Source organism: Calidris pugnax, unplaced genomic scaffold, assembly GCF_001431845.1.
Source record: "Calidris pugnax isolate Ruff unplaced genomic scaffold, ASM143184v1 scaffold15, whole genome shotgun sequence".
NCBI classification, from domain to species: Eukaryota; Metazoa; Chordata; class Aves; order Charadriiformes; family Scolopacidae; genus Calidris; species Calidris pugnax.
The window spans coordinates 4,366,896-4,384,104 of NW_015090774.1; the positions used below are offsets into that span (position 1 = coordinate 4,366,896).

General features: G+C 37.9%; 1 protein-coding gene across 3 annotated transcripts in view; it reads right to left on the reverse strand.

Annotated features, from left to right (window-relative positions):
• Positions 1-738: 738 nt before the first annotated feature.
• FNIP2 (folliculin interacting protein 2) overlaps positions 739-17,209 on the reverse strand; it is a 35,977-nt gene continuing 19,506 nt past the window's right edge. For 2 of the 3 annotated variants that reach the window (XM_014943598.1, XM_014943607.1), the window contains 8 exons: positions 16,802-16,948; positions 16,507-16,676; positions 12,255-13,158; positions 11,811-12,221; positions 10,876-11,032; positions 9,515-9,715; positions 5,853-5,968; positions 739-4,610 (listed from right to left, as the gene is read on the reverse strand). In XM_014943598.1, the coding sequence (XP_014799084.1) occupies positions 4,532-4,610; positions 5,853-5,968; positions 9,515-9,715; positions 10,876-11,032; positions 11,811-12,221; positions 12,255-13,158; positions 16,507-16,676; positions 16,802-16,948 (2,185 nt within the window). In that variant the 3' untranslated portion in view covers positions 739-4,531. Of the gene's footprint in view, positions 4,611-5,852; positions 5,969-9,514; positions 9,716-10,875; positions 11,033-11,810; positions 13,159-16,506; positions 16,677-16,801; positions 16,949-17,209 lie in introns of all 3 variants that reach the window. The other variant, XM_014943589.1, reaches the window with a different exon arrangement.

Below are 17,209 nucleotides of genomic sequence, written 5' to 3' on the forward strand. Positions count from 1 at the left end.
AAAGTCCTTGATGCCAGAGTTCCTGGGATTTGATTTCATTTCCAATCCTTGTTAGCCTGACCAACAAGCAAATCTCAAACATTTCAGTCCACAGACAAGAAGTGCTTACACCTTACAAGTCAGACGATACCTCAGACCTGCTCAAAGATGTTCAGCATAATTACAGTTGATCATCTCTTCTCCATTTTCATTTTGTAATAATTTTGTAAAATCATTTCCGATAAGCTGCAAAACACTAAACAGAAATTCAGGTTATGGAGAATTTGAAACAAATTGAAGACCTCTTTATTTTAAATCAATTCATGTCAAGTCCATCAACCAACTCATAAGCTAGTAGACACAATGTGTCACTCATTCCTGTTTGAGCAATTTTAAAAATTGGATGAATTATGTAAGTGACACATTTTTCAGATAGCTCTTTTCATATGCATTTGAGCTAAGAGCCAGCCACACAGGTGTGTGGAACCTCGGTAGGACCTACTCCAAAGGACAGCATTTCACTTCCCATTATTTTTTACAGTTAATTTTCACACTATAAGAGGTCTTGTTTACATATAAGAGAAGTCTTCCCAAGATGCTAATAGTGTACAATCAGGTTCCAAATTTTGTGAAGCCTTTTTGTTAGACATTTCCTACAACATTTACTTATCAGATGTCCACACACTATTAGATCTCAGCTACAACTACATGAACAGTTATTTCAAATTAAGTGTTAAAAAGGAAGATACAAAATACTGCTTATGTTCATTTCAGAAAGTTTATTGCACCAAATGCCGCAAAGGAATAGACCAAAATGATAGCATACATAAACAGCTATAAGGAAAAAAAAAGAAAACCATGTAGTTTGACATCGGTATTCAGTCATTCCTAAAAAAGTCTATGCTCTCCAAACATGCAATAGCAACACACATTTTTTTCTACTATGGAAAACCTGCTATGAATGTCAAATTAGCCCACTTGACCTCAAAAAAAAAAAAAAAAAAAAAGCGTCTAGAGTATATTCAGCAGTTCAGACTTGATTTTGATTTGGGTCCTTTTAACTGAAGGAGAAGTTATACTTGAGGGGTAAGTGATCATTTTGTGTAAACTTTATCTACAAGAGTTTGGTGTGTCTGAAAAGGGTTTTTGACTTTAAGAGTAAAGATGCATACAGTAGGGGGTGGGGAAGATCAATCTGTAACTCTGGAGGATGCCATTAGAAATGAGAATTACAGAATCAGTATCTATTCATTTCTTTTCGGCAGAAGAAAGTTGTACATGTTAGTTCAGAGAGTACCTACTTAACATGTTTAGATCTTGGTATGATTTGGGGTTAAAGAATTCATTTCGATTAAGTACTACAATTTAGCAGTTCATTCCTCCCCTCTGTGTATGAAGGTTTAGTCTTGCCTGAAAAAAAGCATACATTCTTTAAATTGCACTGTGTAAACTGCATTTATGTGGGATTTTGGAAAGACTGTGCACTCCCACTTAACCAAGAAAGTATGTATTAAGTTTACAAAAACTACATAATACTGATAAAAACAACTTTGGAATATTTGAAAATTTAGCTACATTATCAATTTTAAACACATCTGTACATTCATATCACTTTTCATCCTATTAAAATAAAAACAGAAACATGCCCTAAAGATGTCTAACAACACATCTGTAAATACTTACTGCCCTGTCATGCCACACTAATTTACATAAACAGCAAGATGCTACCAAAAACAAGTTAAAGACTTCGAGTCAGAAAAAGCCCTAGAAGGTGGAATCTTGTCAACTGAGGTAGTACATTTGGTAGAGGGGAAAAATATGTATTTAACTTTATTTAGACTAAAGCCTTTTAAAGGTAACAAACAGCTTGAATTTTGGATTTTCTTTCCCCCAAAACTAAAATTGTGAGAACAAGATAGTTCATCATGTGATTTCTGAAGAGCAGCAAAATGTTAGAGAAAGCAGCAAAAACTATTAAGTTTTAGCCTGGGCTGAAGAAAATCCAAGTGCTTTTGACCATGGGCTCACATGCCACACCTACGTTAATTCGATGTCTTGCCACAAGGCAGATTTTAAAAAGAATTTTCCTTAAATAGTTGATGTAGTAAGATCAGGTGTTACTGATCATGGTATCAGCCTTGAAATCACTGAATGTTGGCTGACCTTTGACCTCCTTAGTATACTCTATGACAACAAAAGCACATATTTCTGTGTTAGCACATATCTCTTTGAAGAATTGTCAGAGTCTGTTCAGGTAAGAACCCAACTAATACTTTAAGAGAACTGGAATTGACTTTTAATGAACTCAGCTACTATTTAAGAGTGACATGAAATAGATAAAGTACATGAGGATTTCTATATACACTCAGGGAAGCAGTTTCATAGTCTTACACATGCGCGCACACACATTCTCCATCACGGGTAGTTTAGGAATATGTGACTTGCTCTATGGTTCTTGCTTTATCTTAACCTTGTGGAATAGAGAGTGGTATCTGCTAACAGCTACACGCAGAGGTAAGTTGACTTTCCAACAGATAGAAGGATTCACATACCAAAGATATGAGAAGTTTGCTTAACTATAAAGCAGTAGGAGAAAACCTGAACTATTGAAAGATTTTAGCTTTTTTAGGCAGAATACTAGGGACAAGTATGAAAACGTGATAAAAGAAATATCTGGAATGTCAGGTCAGAAACGCAGCGTATAGGGAATAGCTTTAGAAGCATTGTTTCAGAATATTAAGTATCCTTCCACTTGGAAACAACCTCTCTTCACAGTAAGTCAGTCTACCTATTTCCCTCAAAAAGCAACACAAGGTTAACCAAGACCCCCATCACATTTAAACAACTCACAATATGCACATTTCATTATTTCAAATCATTGAAAGTTTACTGTAGAAAAGTCCAAACATCAAGGTAGTAGGAAATAAAAACACTTTAATAAAAGTGTGTCCCTTCAGTGTTAAAAATCTGTAATCGCCAACGAGGAGAACTCGGTGACCCGGAGTTTCTTAATAGAATTCAGTATTCCCAAGCAATTGTGTTGCTCGCAGTTTGCCTGCGAGCTGACAATTTCAGACACTTCATTCACGCTGGCTCACAAACAGAACGGTCCAACATTGAGCTTTCTGTTTCTTTAAGAATGTTTGTTTTGATCCTTTGTTCTCTCCTCAGTCTGGTCCATAGTTTCATATCCAGCTTAACAGTGCTTTATGCAAAATAATTATTTTTTTTTTACATTCGTGTTATCAACCACATGAAAACAGTAAAATACAAAATTTTATTTCGCTTTCTAGAAACACAGAAGGCCAGTATCAACTAATAGAGAAGTAGTTTCTGGTCTCAGAGTAGTTAACCTGTTAAGGAAAGGCACCCAGATGATAGTTTGAGATTTCTGTAGAATCAAAAAGGGTAATTGCAAACATTCATAGTAATATCAAATATTGGGGTTTGTCCCCTACGTTTCATTTTACTTTAAACAATGCTCTTTTATTCCTAGAGTGACAACTAGTAGCTGAAAAAAAAAACCAAAATCACTACTTTTCACTAGAAGTTTGGTGGGGTGTTGTTTGTTGTCTGTTATTTCCCTAAAAAGATTGTCTTCAGTTTGTGCCAATTGCCTGGTGTACGTGTGCACAGACACGCGCTAACAGCACTGGTATCATACACAAGTTTGTCAAATTCATACTCCTCGGAGATTGTAATACTTGATGACACCAAGAACACAGGTTTAGTTCCCAGGACTACAGTCACAGAGAAACTCAAAAGAGTTATTGAAGTTGCATCAGCAACAAATGTAAACTTGTAGCAGAAATTCCATAAGGCTTTCCCATAAAATCCCTATTTTGGAAGTCCATTCCATTTCTAGGTAAGGGCTCATTTGAATGCCTCCTCATTGAAACAGAAGCAGCCACAGCTTTCTTAACCTCTTGTCCTTAAAGGGAAAAGTCACATAACTTCACGTCCACCTCCATTCCCACATAACATTTGGCTGCTGAATCCAGGTTCCTTGTTCTGAGCCCATCACTTCTACTACACAAAGTCATGCGTATGCTCTAGGAGAAAGTCATGTCCCACCTAATACACTTGTGTATAGGAATGCTATATACATAGTTTACAGCTCCTCCTCCCCCCCAGCAAAGAAACATACACCACACTCACAAGCATAGTATTACAAAATTCACTCTAACCCACTTGTTCTTTTAACTGTTACTTCATGGTTTTGAGCAGCGTTGTGGATGGCAGCTCCTGGTCTGCCACATAGTGTTAGCTTTTGTCCTTTGAATAAAAATAAAATGCACAGATACAGTCACTTTCTTGATTTAAGTCAGAAGTGAGATTGTAATAAAAACCTGAATGCCTTTTACGCTATGTAAACTGAAGTCCTCCGATAAAACATCCGGTTGGAACTGGAATCAAAAGGTGGTAGAATGTACAGTCATCACCTGCTTTTCTCAGTGTTCCCCTTTACCATTGCTTGGCACCTCTGTTCTTCATTCAACATTCCCATTTTCTTTATTTTACTTTAAGGGAATGACTATCCTGAGATCATAATTTATAAGAGTATTTGAGCAACATACGGGGAATGAGTACTTGCTATAGCAGCCAACAAAGGCAAGTCATTGGATTCAATCCTAGAAATTAAAAAAAAAGAGAGAGATAGGCTTTAAAATACAGTCACCTTCACAAAAGACGTTATTTTTCATCCACTTTAAAGAAACTGGACATGTCTTGCTATAACTGAGTTCATTGTTTAATTATTATTTATTGCCATTACTCATAACATACCAGTAAATGTAGGTAATAACATTTAAACCCAAGAAATATGCTACCATTTAAGTCAAAAGATAGCAGCATTACATTTTGTGGTATAGAATCTTTTGTGGTTAAAATAAAAACTTTTATTTCTTTGCTAAACTTGTAGTTTTACCAGTCAGTAGGCACCATAAGCCCACTTTCAGAAAGTATTAAACATCAGTTTATGGAAGACTGTGCATTTCATGCTTTTAATATAACTCAGTTCACCATATAGTATACTTTCTTACAAAAAATGACCAAAAGCTGGAATTATTAGTTATAATGCATAACAGTACCAGGAATGTCTCTCAAATGCAATGGTCAGTTTCCAACCATTTTGAAATGTAAAGCTACTGAGAGACCAGGACATATGTATATATCTGTATGTATATATATTTTTATATATATACAGTGAGAAAAATGCTTATTTCAGAGTTTCGCTATTTACAGCTACATTTCCCAATATGAAATCTTAACTTATTGTTATCCAGATTGCTCAAGATTTACCTACAGTGCTAAAACCTGTCTTCTTGGGACTGGGTATTCACTTGTTCCCACTTCCCCCTCTTCTACTGTCAGCAGGCGTACCCCTAATTGTTGTGTGCCAATCAATTACTATTATTAGAAGACAGCTGCCAAACAGGACACCTGTCAATTTTCCTACACCTGCTTTTCGATAACCCCTCTTCCCTCAAGATACAACTGCACCACCTAACCTTCCAAAAATTCTCAAGTGTTTGTTGGGATGAAGTTTTCATGAAGGAGATTGAGCTAGAAAGAGTGTGCATGAACGTGTGGATAACCTCCTAATGACCAAAGTCCAAAGTATCTCCCATCTGAAGATGTGAGAATTACAAGTAATTTGTTCTTGTTATAGAAATGTGTCTCCTCCCAATTTACAAATGGCTCAGTATAGAACCCAATTTTACACTTTATTAGGCACGTGAAAGAGGAGAGTGCTAAATATGAAATAAGAAGCACGTCCTCATGGGAACAAGATGTCAACATTCAGAAACTGAAAAGGAAAATAACTGCCCCAAGTTTTGCCATTGGTAAAGACTGATACTTGCAATACTCACCCCAATACAATTCCTAGTTCTTTTACATGCACTCTTGTATGTCCTCGCAGATATTCCGAAAGCATTTTGCTTTTGAGATACATCTCCTGTAGTCTATCCTCAAGATGCATTATGCACTGTAAACACAGACCAAAAACCTCAGAGTGGCTTTAGCAACTGCATGAAAATTTTACAGAAATGTAAGCATATCATTTTAGCTTCTGTCTTAGCTAGAACATCTTTCAAACTAAATCTCCACTCCAAAATCCAAGAGAGACAATTAGTTTTGTTACAGCTGTGCTAGCAACAATAAAGTTACACTACCCCCTCAAAGGGGAATCCCTTCAGAGAGCTGGGGCATTCCAGATTTCTCGGGCAGCAAGTTCGTTGCACAAACTGCACATCCATTTTCTACCCAAGTCAGCCACAGTGTTTCAGCTGACTTAAATAGTTTTAACCGGGTTCAAAGACATTCAAGACATCTTAATAAGAATCATATCAGAACACTTGGATCAATACGTCTTTGTTTTAAGTCAGTGCTTTTTTTTCTGAAAGACTCAGTTTAGACAACAGTTACTAGAATTAGTACTTTAGCTCAAAGGATCTGCCATTCAAGAAACTAACACGCAACAAGCAGAAGACAATTATCTTATTCATAATAAAATTATAGCTCTTTTGCTCACTACTTTACTGCAGAAGCTAGGTTACATATCATTTTTAGATATTTGTTTTTATTAGTCCTAGGTACTTCTAGTTTCTAGTTTAAAATTGCTTAAACTTTTGATGCTGTTTGCACCAAGGTTGCAAGGTTCAAAGTGAAATACCAAATTAATAACTCCCCTTTTTCCTTCAGCAGTAGCATGCTAGAAATGCATATTATTTTTAAATACAGTCATGTAACACACGGTAATTTCTCATACACCAACTGCAGGAGAGCAGATGAACCTTAGCTTCAAAGAGAGAGAGGGGGCTTTTTGGTAAGACAAGGTCAGTAGATAGGATGTCTTCACAAGGTGAGTAGGTAGGATGTCTTATCAGGTATTTTGTTCTAGGACAAAAGGTACACTCAATTCAATATTCCTTCTTTCCACAGGGATGACCACTTCAAAAAAGTTAAATTAGTTCAGCTCTCCAGACTCCAGGAGATGAAAGCAGGAAGCACACGCAGAACCTCACATTATCAAGTGCATAACCATCCGGCAGGCGTAGACAGCAACTAGAAACAGTAGCAGCAAATTGCTTCAGGCCATTGTCCAATGTACTTTTCAAGTTGAACAAAAGCTATGACTATTAGAAATGAGATCCTGTGAAACCAGTTTTGCTAATTAAAAAATAATGAGCAAAAAAGACTCATGCTTGTAGGTAGCCTACTGTGTATTTTTCTGATGGTCTGGAGTAAGATGAAGATTTTTAAAAGCATGCTACATAGTAGTAGAATAAGATCACTACCACCAGTTGACGAAAGGCAAAAGCTTTTTGAGTGTAGTTTGATACATTTGCTTCAAGAAAGCTTTCACTCAAGTCATTATAATCATAACACTTCTGATTCTAACTAAAAGGGAAACACTTATCTTTTCCACTACAGGTAACCCTCATGCAAAAAGCCTATAAGCACATCCTCAGTGGTTCAGGGGAGCATGCAGCTGATTCACAAAGTAGCAGTTCAATATATTTCAATTCCAGTACTCGTATCAAAGGTTGATGGATTTTTATTATTTTAAGTTGTGAGGGAGCAAGTAAGGAAGAATCCCACATTATTCTAAAAGGGATTCTTTACATAAGATTATCTGCTCCTCCTGAACGCCAGAATGAAAATATATTTTTCCCCATAAGCTTGGTGCACAAATCCATTTTTTTCCAAAATGTCCACATTTAGCGAGGTACAGAAGGTTTTTTTTTTTTTTAATGTTAGCTTCCTCTGCAGCTTCTCATTAACTAAATGAAAAAAAAATAGATGTCAAGTCACTTCTAAAAATAGAAAAGTAGCTTAAAAAGAGTTTAATGGCGCAGGTAAAACTTTTGACATATTGCTGACATGCTGCAGTTGCTATCATCACTTCCCTCTCACCTGGCATACTGCAAAGCTCTGCAGTATGGTTACCAGCTGAAGTGCCAAAACAAAGATATCACCACTTGCTCCTCATTTGGTCTCAAGTTGGATTTTGTTTTTTGTTGTGCCACAAAAAAACAAACAACTTTTTCATCTGAATAGTAACTGCATGTCAAGAAACCTACTCTCCTAAAGGAAGCTTCAAACATACCGCATTATGCTCATCTCTGCTCAATACTAGTACATATGTTTTTGCCAAAGTTTAAATCAATAGAATCACTACAATAAAAGAGTCACACTTCTCCCCCTAGAGTTTAGTGGAACGCTTAACTTCTATGCACCAATGGCTCTGTAGAGCTGCAAGAGAGCTGTAAAACCCACCAACAGAAGGATCAAACTGTCTCTAACACGGATTATAGAAAGTTTACAAGCTACTAGCACTGTCACTTCCCTGTTCCTTTTTGTAAGAAAAAGGAAATTAAAAAAATCTGAAAAGTAGTCCACCTCCAAACCATTCCCACACCACACAAAGCAAACAGAAGTTGCATACACAAACCCCAAGGCAACATTGGAAAGAACCCTTTGGTTGCAGAATCAACTATCCAGTTTAAAACCCCCAGAATTTAAGGTGTTACTGTGCAAGCGTTAGGACAGAATTTTAACCAAAGTTGCATATTTTTCAATGCTCAAAAGAATCCAGAGACAACATTGACAGTGTACCCACATATTTTGCCTAGCACTTGACTTCCAGGATTTAGCATAATCAATACCACTAATTTTATCCAAAACAGTGCCAACTAATAATATTTACATCTGTTAGTGTTGAGCTCTGTCTTCCTCTTCCATCTGCTAGCACAGTCATTAGACAGGCTTCCTACAAAGTTTCTCAAGGCTATCTGCTGAAGGACAAACCAAATCTGTTAACTGAAGAAGGGGCAATTACTGAAAACATCCCATCTTGCCTCACCTACAGTCGTACATTAAAAACTGTATTATAATTACTACCGTCAGACTTGTGGGTAATTTTGTTGTAATCAGCAAAACCAGCATTACTGATTTGCTCTGATGAACTCTGCTCCCAGTGAGGACAGAAAAGGATGCTGTGGGATAGGGAGTATGCAATATGTCAAAGTAACACCCCCCCTGCTGCAATCCCCCCTCCCCAAGGTGTTTTCAGGTTTCAGTCTCCTCCCAGCAATCCTACAGAGACATCGGCCAGACAGAGTGCTTGCTGACAGGGTTGGCTAAAATATGCATAAAACAGAAGGGTCAAGTAAACACACAGAGGTACAATTACTTGAGGAGAGAGAAGCAGCATCTACTGCATGGGGTTGGATAGAAAGCCCAAAAATAGGAAGTTGTATGCTAGAAACAGGCTTGGGTAAACAACTTGAGTTTTGGCATGTGTATTTTGGAGTAGTCAATTTTTATCTGATCTATTAGATATAGATTACAGATAAAAAAGTACATGTTCCTGGACCGTAGCATGCATTCTTTTAAATATGTTGTACCAACTCTGCATTATTTCAGGCATTAGTTCATTGGTATCACAACACAGCATACAAGACCCTGCATTTGCTACCTAAGCTAAGCAATTTTCATTAGATTCAGTCTTCAGTAAAGAAATACTTACAAAGTCAGCTGGGACGTTGAGTTTGTAAAGCTGTAAAATAGACTGCAATAAACTGGATACTTGACTCGAAACCAAAACATCCTTGCCTAACTTCATATTGTCCATCATCTTCTTCTGGCTTGTAGCTACTTGTACGTTCCATTTATCTGTGTCTGCAATAATGCAGACAGCTTCTGCTATGGGCTCATCTAGCACTGGGTGCTGCAAGAGATACAAAATACAAGCATTACATGACACTTTCATATACATTTCCACAACTTAGTTTGAGGTTCCACTTTTATTCACACTGAGGCAGTAAGAAAGTGATCCAGTGAATATTTTTGTCCAATAGAAAACCAAAGGCATCTCAAAAATGACAGGAAATACCAAATTCAGTGACAGAGCTTACATTCAGCAACATTTGGGTCAGTTAAGTTGCAACTGCCAATTTGACCAAGACATTTCATTTTGCTTAAGTAATGCTTAAAAAGAAAAAAAAGCACCACTCCAATATTATTTTGTTCAAGTGTTCCATCTTCCCTGATAATGTAAGTTTCTTCCAAAATGAAAAGAGTAATAATTATACTGATCCAGTGATGGTGAATGTATATTTAATTTTTCAGAGATGTAAAGGATTTCAGTATGCACTATCAAGGCAGAGTATGTATGAAGAGACAGTATAATATTAGACTGATCTGATGGTGTTTAAAGAAGTTACATAAACACACATCACTGTTTTGGATAGTACATGAACTCATTCCAGCAGGACGATTCTTAATTGCTCTAGACAGAAGCTGTTGACAATTACTAGATAAATGTTTAAAATTGTTTACTAAGGTCACAGTTACTGTAGTGAAAGATTAGCTATAAACTAATTACATGATTTAGGAGTATACCTAAATTAGAGTAAGAACACGGCAAAGTTCTTACCTATAGAGAATTACTTTCTGTAGTCAGTCATTTCTGCTACAATCTAGCGTAATACAGGGCTCCACAAGACTTCGTCTCCCTTGCAACACATGCCACTAAGTGGCAAAATAAGATGCTTCAACTTGCATATGAAATATAGATAATTTTGTCTGCTATTGTGACTGAAAAGAGACAAAGTTTGTGATTTTCCCCCCCCTCCTTGTTTGTAACTTGAAGTTGCAAACAATTTTCCTTGTGTTTATCTTTGGAGAGAAGTCTTATGAGAATATAAAGAAAAGTACATGTGATTCTTGTGTGAATAGGCTTTGCACACAATGAATTAAGGGCTTGCATCTTTCAAGAAGAGTGTGGCTGTTCAGAACAGGTAAGTCAAGAGAAACCTATTCAAAGGGCCTGCTTCCGTAGATCTCAGTAATATCACAACTATGGCTCACAACAGCACTTTAACTCACATGCATTGCATGAAGTAGGTCTGCTAGTAGACACTGCTTGAGTTTTTCGTCATTATTTATTCCATGTAGCACTAGATCAGGTATATATGTATGACAGTAACCACCTAGAAGCGATCTTCCAAAATTTTTCACGCATTGACTGCTGATTGTATTTGACCTGAAATACAGAAATACAAAGCGGGTAAGATTCTTGCTTGACAAACTGCACTCAGATTTTATATGAATGCCAAGTTTGGTTTATCACCCCTGCTTCTACTGCAAATATTAATCAACAGTTGTACTCGGAATACAGTATCATTTACTGGTGCTCTTTGAAACAAGGATTTTAAAAGCTGAACTTTAACAATATATTGATTCCTTTGATTATACGAAAAGGGAAGTCTACATGTATTAGAGGCCATGGTATGTATGAGCTCCCTGTTCTGCTGCTAACAGATTTGCTAAATTTGAGTTTCCTCCAACTCAGCCCAAGAAGCAAGCTCTTTCTAGCTAACTACCTTAAGCATCAGCAAGCTCCATGTGCATCTGTAAAGCTCAAAGTTTTCAAATAAGATGCCCTTATTTACTTCAAATCTGTCTTGGATTTGTCAAATATGTCAAATCTAAAGTTAGCAGTTTAAGCAAAGCTTAAGTTTTGCTTATCATCAGATGCTCTGTCTACACATCTACATTAAATGTTTCAGGCAATTTGTACAAAAAAAGTTTGATCACTTTTTATTAGGCATTTGAATAAGATCTTTGTCACAAAACTTCACTACCTGAACCTGCTCCATCTTGGCTTTCTTTTTGCCAAGTCTGTTTACAAAAAACCCTAACTACATCACCATCTGTTACGGATTTGTTTGCAAGGAACTTAAGACCCCAGAAACCCAGAACATCTCTAAAGCAGCAGCAGCTTTTGACTGCCTTTAGTTCTAAGTTAAAAAAATTTTTACCTTGGTAAAGGAAGTTCCACTTCTGCAAACTCTTCAAGTCTTTTGCTGACATTATTGTGATGCACTTCGTCAGGGATACAACAATCACCTTCTTCATCACTGGCTCCAAGAGCACTGTCTGAACTCTCATTCCTTGGAATATCCCCTTCAGCTCTGAAGGAGATTTTCCTTCCAGCGTCCCCATAGGGGACATCTTTAGCACCTACTTTAGGGGAATCCTGTTTGACAGCAGAACCTACTTCTACACAGCCAGGGGAATAGTTCTCCAGATTGCCAGAGCATAAAGTTCTAGTTTCTTTCAGGTTTGGCAATTTTACAGTTTCTATGTTATCTGTGGGCAAAAGTGGTTCACTAGATACTGTGTTTGCTAAATTAATTTCAGTTCCTCTACTTTCTATATGTTGGTTAAATGTCATTCCTCTACTTTCTATATGTTGGTTAAATGTAGTCTCCTTCCCCTCGCAAGGTGGGATTTCTGCGTAACAAACATGTTTACCGAAGGGTACAAAGGCAGCTTCACAACCTTCTTTTTGATTCTGGGAAGCATCCACAATCAGATTTGTGGAACTTGAGGCACAATGTATCACCTCTGGATTTTTTCTGAATGCTTTCAGATTTTCTTCCATTTCTCTTCTATGGGTTTCTAAGTCCGATTCTGGTGATGCAGAACTTCCAATATGAAAGGTGACCTTTTCTAGGTGTGAACTCCTGTGGCCAGACCTTTCAGGACAAGGTAAGGCAGATGACCTACTAGACAACTGCTTTTCCACTTTTCTCTCATTCTGGCTCTTGTTCTTCTTTATATCCATTAAATCCTCCAATTTAGATGGCTCTTCAAAGAGGTGGGATACAATTCCTGTATCAGTGACAGTTCTTTTCCTACTGTCAGCTGCTCCTTTACATAGACTGCTAGTGAGACAGTCAACAGGAGCTTCAGAGTTCTGACTGGCCTTTCCTAATGCTTCTTTCTTTTCTTTTGAAGATGTGGGGACAGCATGAGTGCTTTCCGGGTCATGTATCCACTCTGCAACACCATTGCTCTTACTTCCATCATTCTTTGGAGGTAGGATTGGAGGCACAAGAGCAGGTTCATTTTTAACAGTGACAACCACATAATCAGACTCCTCTACCTCTCCCTTTTCCAGTGCAGTTGTGATCTTGCTCCCATTTAGCACTTGCTCTCCTTCCCCAGCCTTCTCACTCCATGTCAGCTGATTTTCCTGCAGCTCAGAGCACCGAATGAAGTACGTTAGAACATAGAGCAAGCGCTGCACCAGCTCCTTGCGCTTCCCAACAATAACCGTTCGAGTCAGTCTAACTGGAGAGCCTATGGCACCGTAGAGATCACCTACACAGGAAAACAAAAGTTTCACATGCTTATGTTTGGTTGCAATATAAACTATACTGTTAAAATTAAACACATTTTGAAACAGCATTTACTATGGACACAAATCAGAGTCAATTTCCTTCACAATAAGTTCACAGAAGTTTAAAACAAAGAATGACAAAAGTAGTCCCCTAGCACTTATACCTGGCTTGCGTCCAGAAGGATTTTTGGTGGGGGATTTGCTGCTATTAATCTGTTTCTTTCTGTTCAAAGCCACTAAGGTTTTTATATATATGATGCTTACAAGATATTATCACTTGGAAATTGACACAACAGGGGGTGAAACAGAATATAGATCCAGCTAAACTCTGAAGCCAGCTATACTATTTTCCATTTTTCTAATAATTTTCTTTCACATCAAAGTTACTCTGTTTTGTTGTAGTCAATTTTCTGTTAAACACAGGAATTTTCATATAGATAAATTCTAAATTATATTTTTCAGGACCAAGATATCAAAAAAAGCAATTATTAGCTTAAATAAGTTTCTAAAACTTATTTAACTATCTTATTGGGAAAGGCACATGCACTTCTATACACTTGTAGTCAACCTCACTAACACAAGCAGGGGATGGCAGAGAACGAACAAATATATTCACTACTTAAAATACAACTGTAATATGAAAGGTAGGTACACAACATAATTTGAGTCCCCCCAAGAGCTGCTTATTTGCTGGCTCATTTATCCTGAAGAACTGCTTTTTTTAACAGCAGTAAGGTTATACACATCCTCCTTTCAACATATCTGTTTGGGAGAGTGGTAACTATCTTCCAGCTGCCTATAATCCTCTATCAGCTGAAGGGTTTCTACTCCAAAGTTCTGGGAGAAATAAACAGCCAATACAGGAACGTTCACATGCGTCATCTAATAATGGAACATTCCAATGGTCTATGATGGGCTAACTCAAGAAATATCAGTTAACCCAGTTGTCTTCAGCAGACACCCATTAGAGAACACCCATTGTCTTTGCCTAACCAAACTGTGGCTGATGGGAGACAACCACCAAAAGCTCAATTTTCTTTAGCCACTGTAACTGTTCACCTTGAAAGTAGGCTTCTCTGGCTTGAGGCTTTAAAACTACCTGCTATCTACCAGGTTGTTTTAGGTGCTAGAAGTCCCTGTTCAGGGCTGCTCAAATCTTCTGGACCAAGCTTGTCACCAAGATTTTGTACTACACCTCAAGAAGCAAAACTAATTGAAAGCTATTACCAGGAAACCTTCAGAAAGGTTTCTACCAAGCGCAAAGGGACCTCTGGTTTCTACATGAGGTGACTAAAATAGAAAAAAAAAAAAACAACAACCCCAAACCCAAAACCTCATCAACATATTTATGCCCAGCCTCCTCTTTGCCATACAGACCATAACAGGAATAAGGCTCCTGACTCCATTCTTGCAAAACAAGGACCAATGAGACAGTCATTCCACTGCTCTCACTTACTGTCTCCCCTGCCAAGATCTGCCATTTCCCATGATGCCAGTGATGCACTGGAGAGGCTGCTGTGCAGTGGCATCAGCATCTTATCTTCCCCCATTTAAGCACACCCCTGCCACTAGCCCCATAGCCTAACAATCCAGAAAATTCATTCCTCAGAAATGGGAAGAAGGCTTCAGATTACTCAGCTAGAATTAACCTCAAAGCCTGGTGGGCCACAAGGACTAGCAATTTGAAAAGGAAATGTAAAGATACCTTTTTACTTTTCAGTTGAGCACAGTTGCTATAGAAATCAGATTCAGGCTTTATGTTCATTTGCACAATTGACTTTTATATAAAACCAATACTAATAAGACAATACATCAAGTCAAAATTGTGGTCTTCAAAACATACTAGTGCCTACTGTTAAGACTGTTAGATTGAAGCTGATGTTTTTGTTCTCCTGACAGTGGTACTTACTATATCAATTACAATTACATACTGACATAACTGTAGGTAATGAAAACATAGGTCTGAAGGTGGGAAGACAGGTGCATCAAAATCCTTTCCTTAATAAAAAGTCATTCTATTTTAAACACTAAGACTCATGACTTTTTATTATTCCCCGCCTCTTTCTGAAGAAGGAGACCAGCAGAGGGCAACATCTATCTTTCTTTGTCAGTTACTGCAACCACCTAATAATGGCTTTTGGGCTTTATAAGAACAACACAAAATGAGAAAGCATTTTGAGTTCAGGCATTAAGAACTTGGCTAGGCCAATGCTGGTAGCAAAACACAGCCTGGGGAGGCAAAAAGAGAAACAGATTCTTGACTAGTCACCAGTAGTGGCTCCTGGGAGTGACCACAAGAGTTACTGCCAATCTTACGCCTCTAGTCCAGCTGGTTTTTATAACCCCAGGCCTGGCTCCATCCTCAACACCCTGAGCAAACTTCTATTTTTCCCCTCCAAGTCTAATCCATTAATCCCCTGCATAAAGTTTTAAAGACATCCTAAAACAGGAAACATTTCTACTACAACTACTTGGCCAAAGCAGCAATTCTTATTTTCATAAAGATTGCTGAGAATAACAAACATAAGATAATTAACAAGAAACACAACCAGTAGCACAGTGTAAAAGTCACATTATTGCTTTAGTGTGTGTGTTATTTTACATGGCAATATAGTATATTAAAGTTAAGGCTGACCTGATGTCAGACTCACAGCTGCTGCCAAGAGGAAGAATTTTCAAGGATTTACCACTGGCAGCGTTATACTCTCAGCTCTCACTCACCTACTCATTTGACAGCAATTATTTAAACCCCTGTATCAAGATAACTTAGAAGCTATAAAATATTTGTCAGAGAACAGTCTGAGGAGCTGGGCATAGAAAGAAAAGCTTGGCCCAAGCCCACTCACATAACTGAATGACTGGAGGTACTGCCAGTTGCCAGACTTCTCTGTTGTCTTGGTGTCCATCCTATTTCTGTGAGAAAGAGATAAAAGGAGGTAGCCAGAGCAGTTTCAACTATAAAAGGGCCTCCAAGGCCCAGAGAACTCCCCTCAATTCAGTTTGTTCCTTCTTGTTCTTCCCAAACTGCTCAGATCATTCAAAGCATTTGCACCGTCTTAATACTTCTATACCAAGTTACTTAACCAGGTAGCGTAACAGAGGATGACAACAAGGGACCAAGGAAAAGAGCAGAGCACTGAGGCTACACAAACAGGCCTCCAGATACTCTGTTTAACCAGGTGCAAGACATCTGTCAGCAGCTCTGCCCAGCTTACAGCAAGGCAAATCACCAAATGCCATCTGGATCACAAGTAGCTCTCAGGTAAGAGGAGACGATGCAGAAAGATGCTAGTTATAGAGAAGTCTGAAGCTTTCCATTTCCTACTGACCAAGCTGTGCCCAGAGAGGGTTATACGGATGGGATTTCGCCAACATGTTCACAGACTGTGATGTACGCTTCTCAGAGAAGGCCTTTATGGGAGGATGGTCAACTGGCATTACTGTTGGGACCCAAGCCAGATGATACGTCAGCACCGCAGTTAACAAAGCAGCAAAGAACCTAGGAAGAAGAATATGACCAAAGTAACATCAGCAAAAGAATATCCTGTTAAGTGCTTTAATTTATTCACATGCACTGGGAGGCACAAAAGCTTTTTTAAGAAAAAGGAGGCAAGGGAAGCTTACTGATTTTTGTTGATCTGTTCTATCAGAAAAGTAAATTCTTTAAGAAAACGCTGGCATAGCTGATTCTTTTCCAGCGTGCTGGACATCATATTAAGCCACACAGGCTCTGCGATCCTTGGAACAGAATATAGGTTCCAGATGGTAACTCTGCTCAAAGAAAATTCCCAAAAAGTAAGTGTTAACATGCACATTTCAAACTTTCAAATACAAGTAGCCCCTTTCCTCTTCTATCCATCAATTATTTTTTTTAACTTTTTGTAAGATCTAGGAGACTAAAACTGGACAAGTTTTCCAGACACACTAATTACCAGTGTCTCAGAACATTAGTCTGTTTAATTCAATATACCAGTAACTCAGTGTCTTCAAATATTACGTATTTGTCTTCCCTTTCTTGCATTCCCCTGTGTA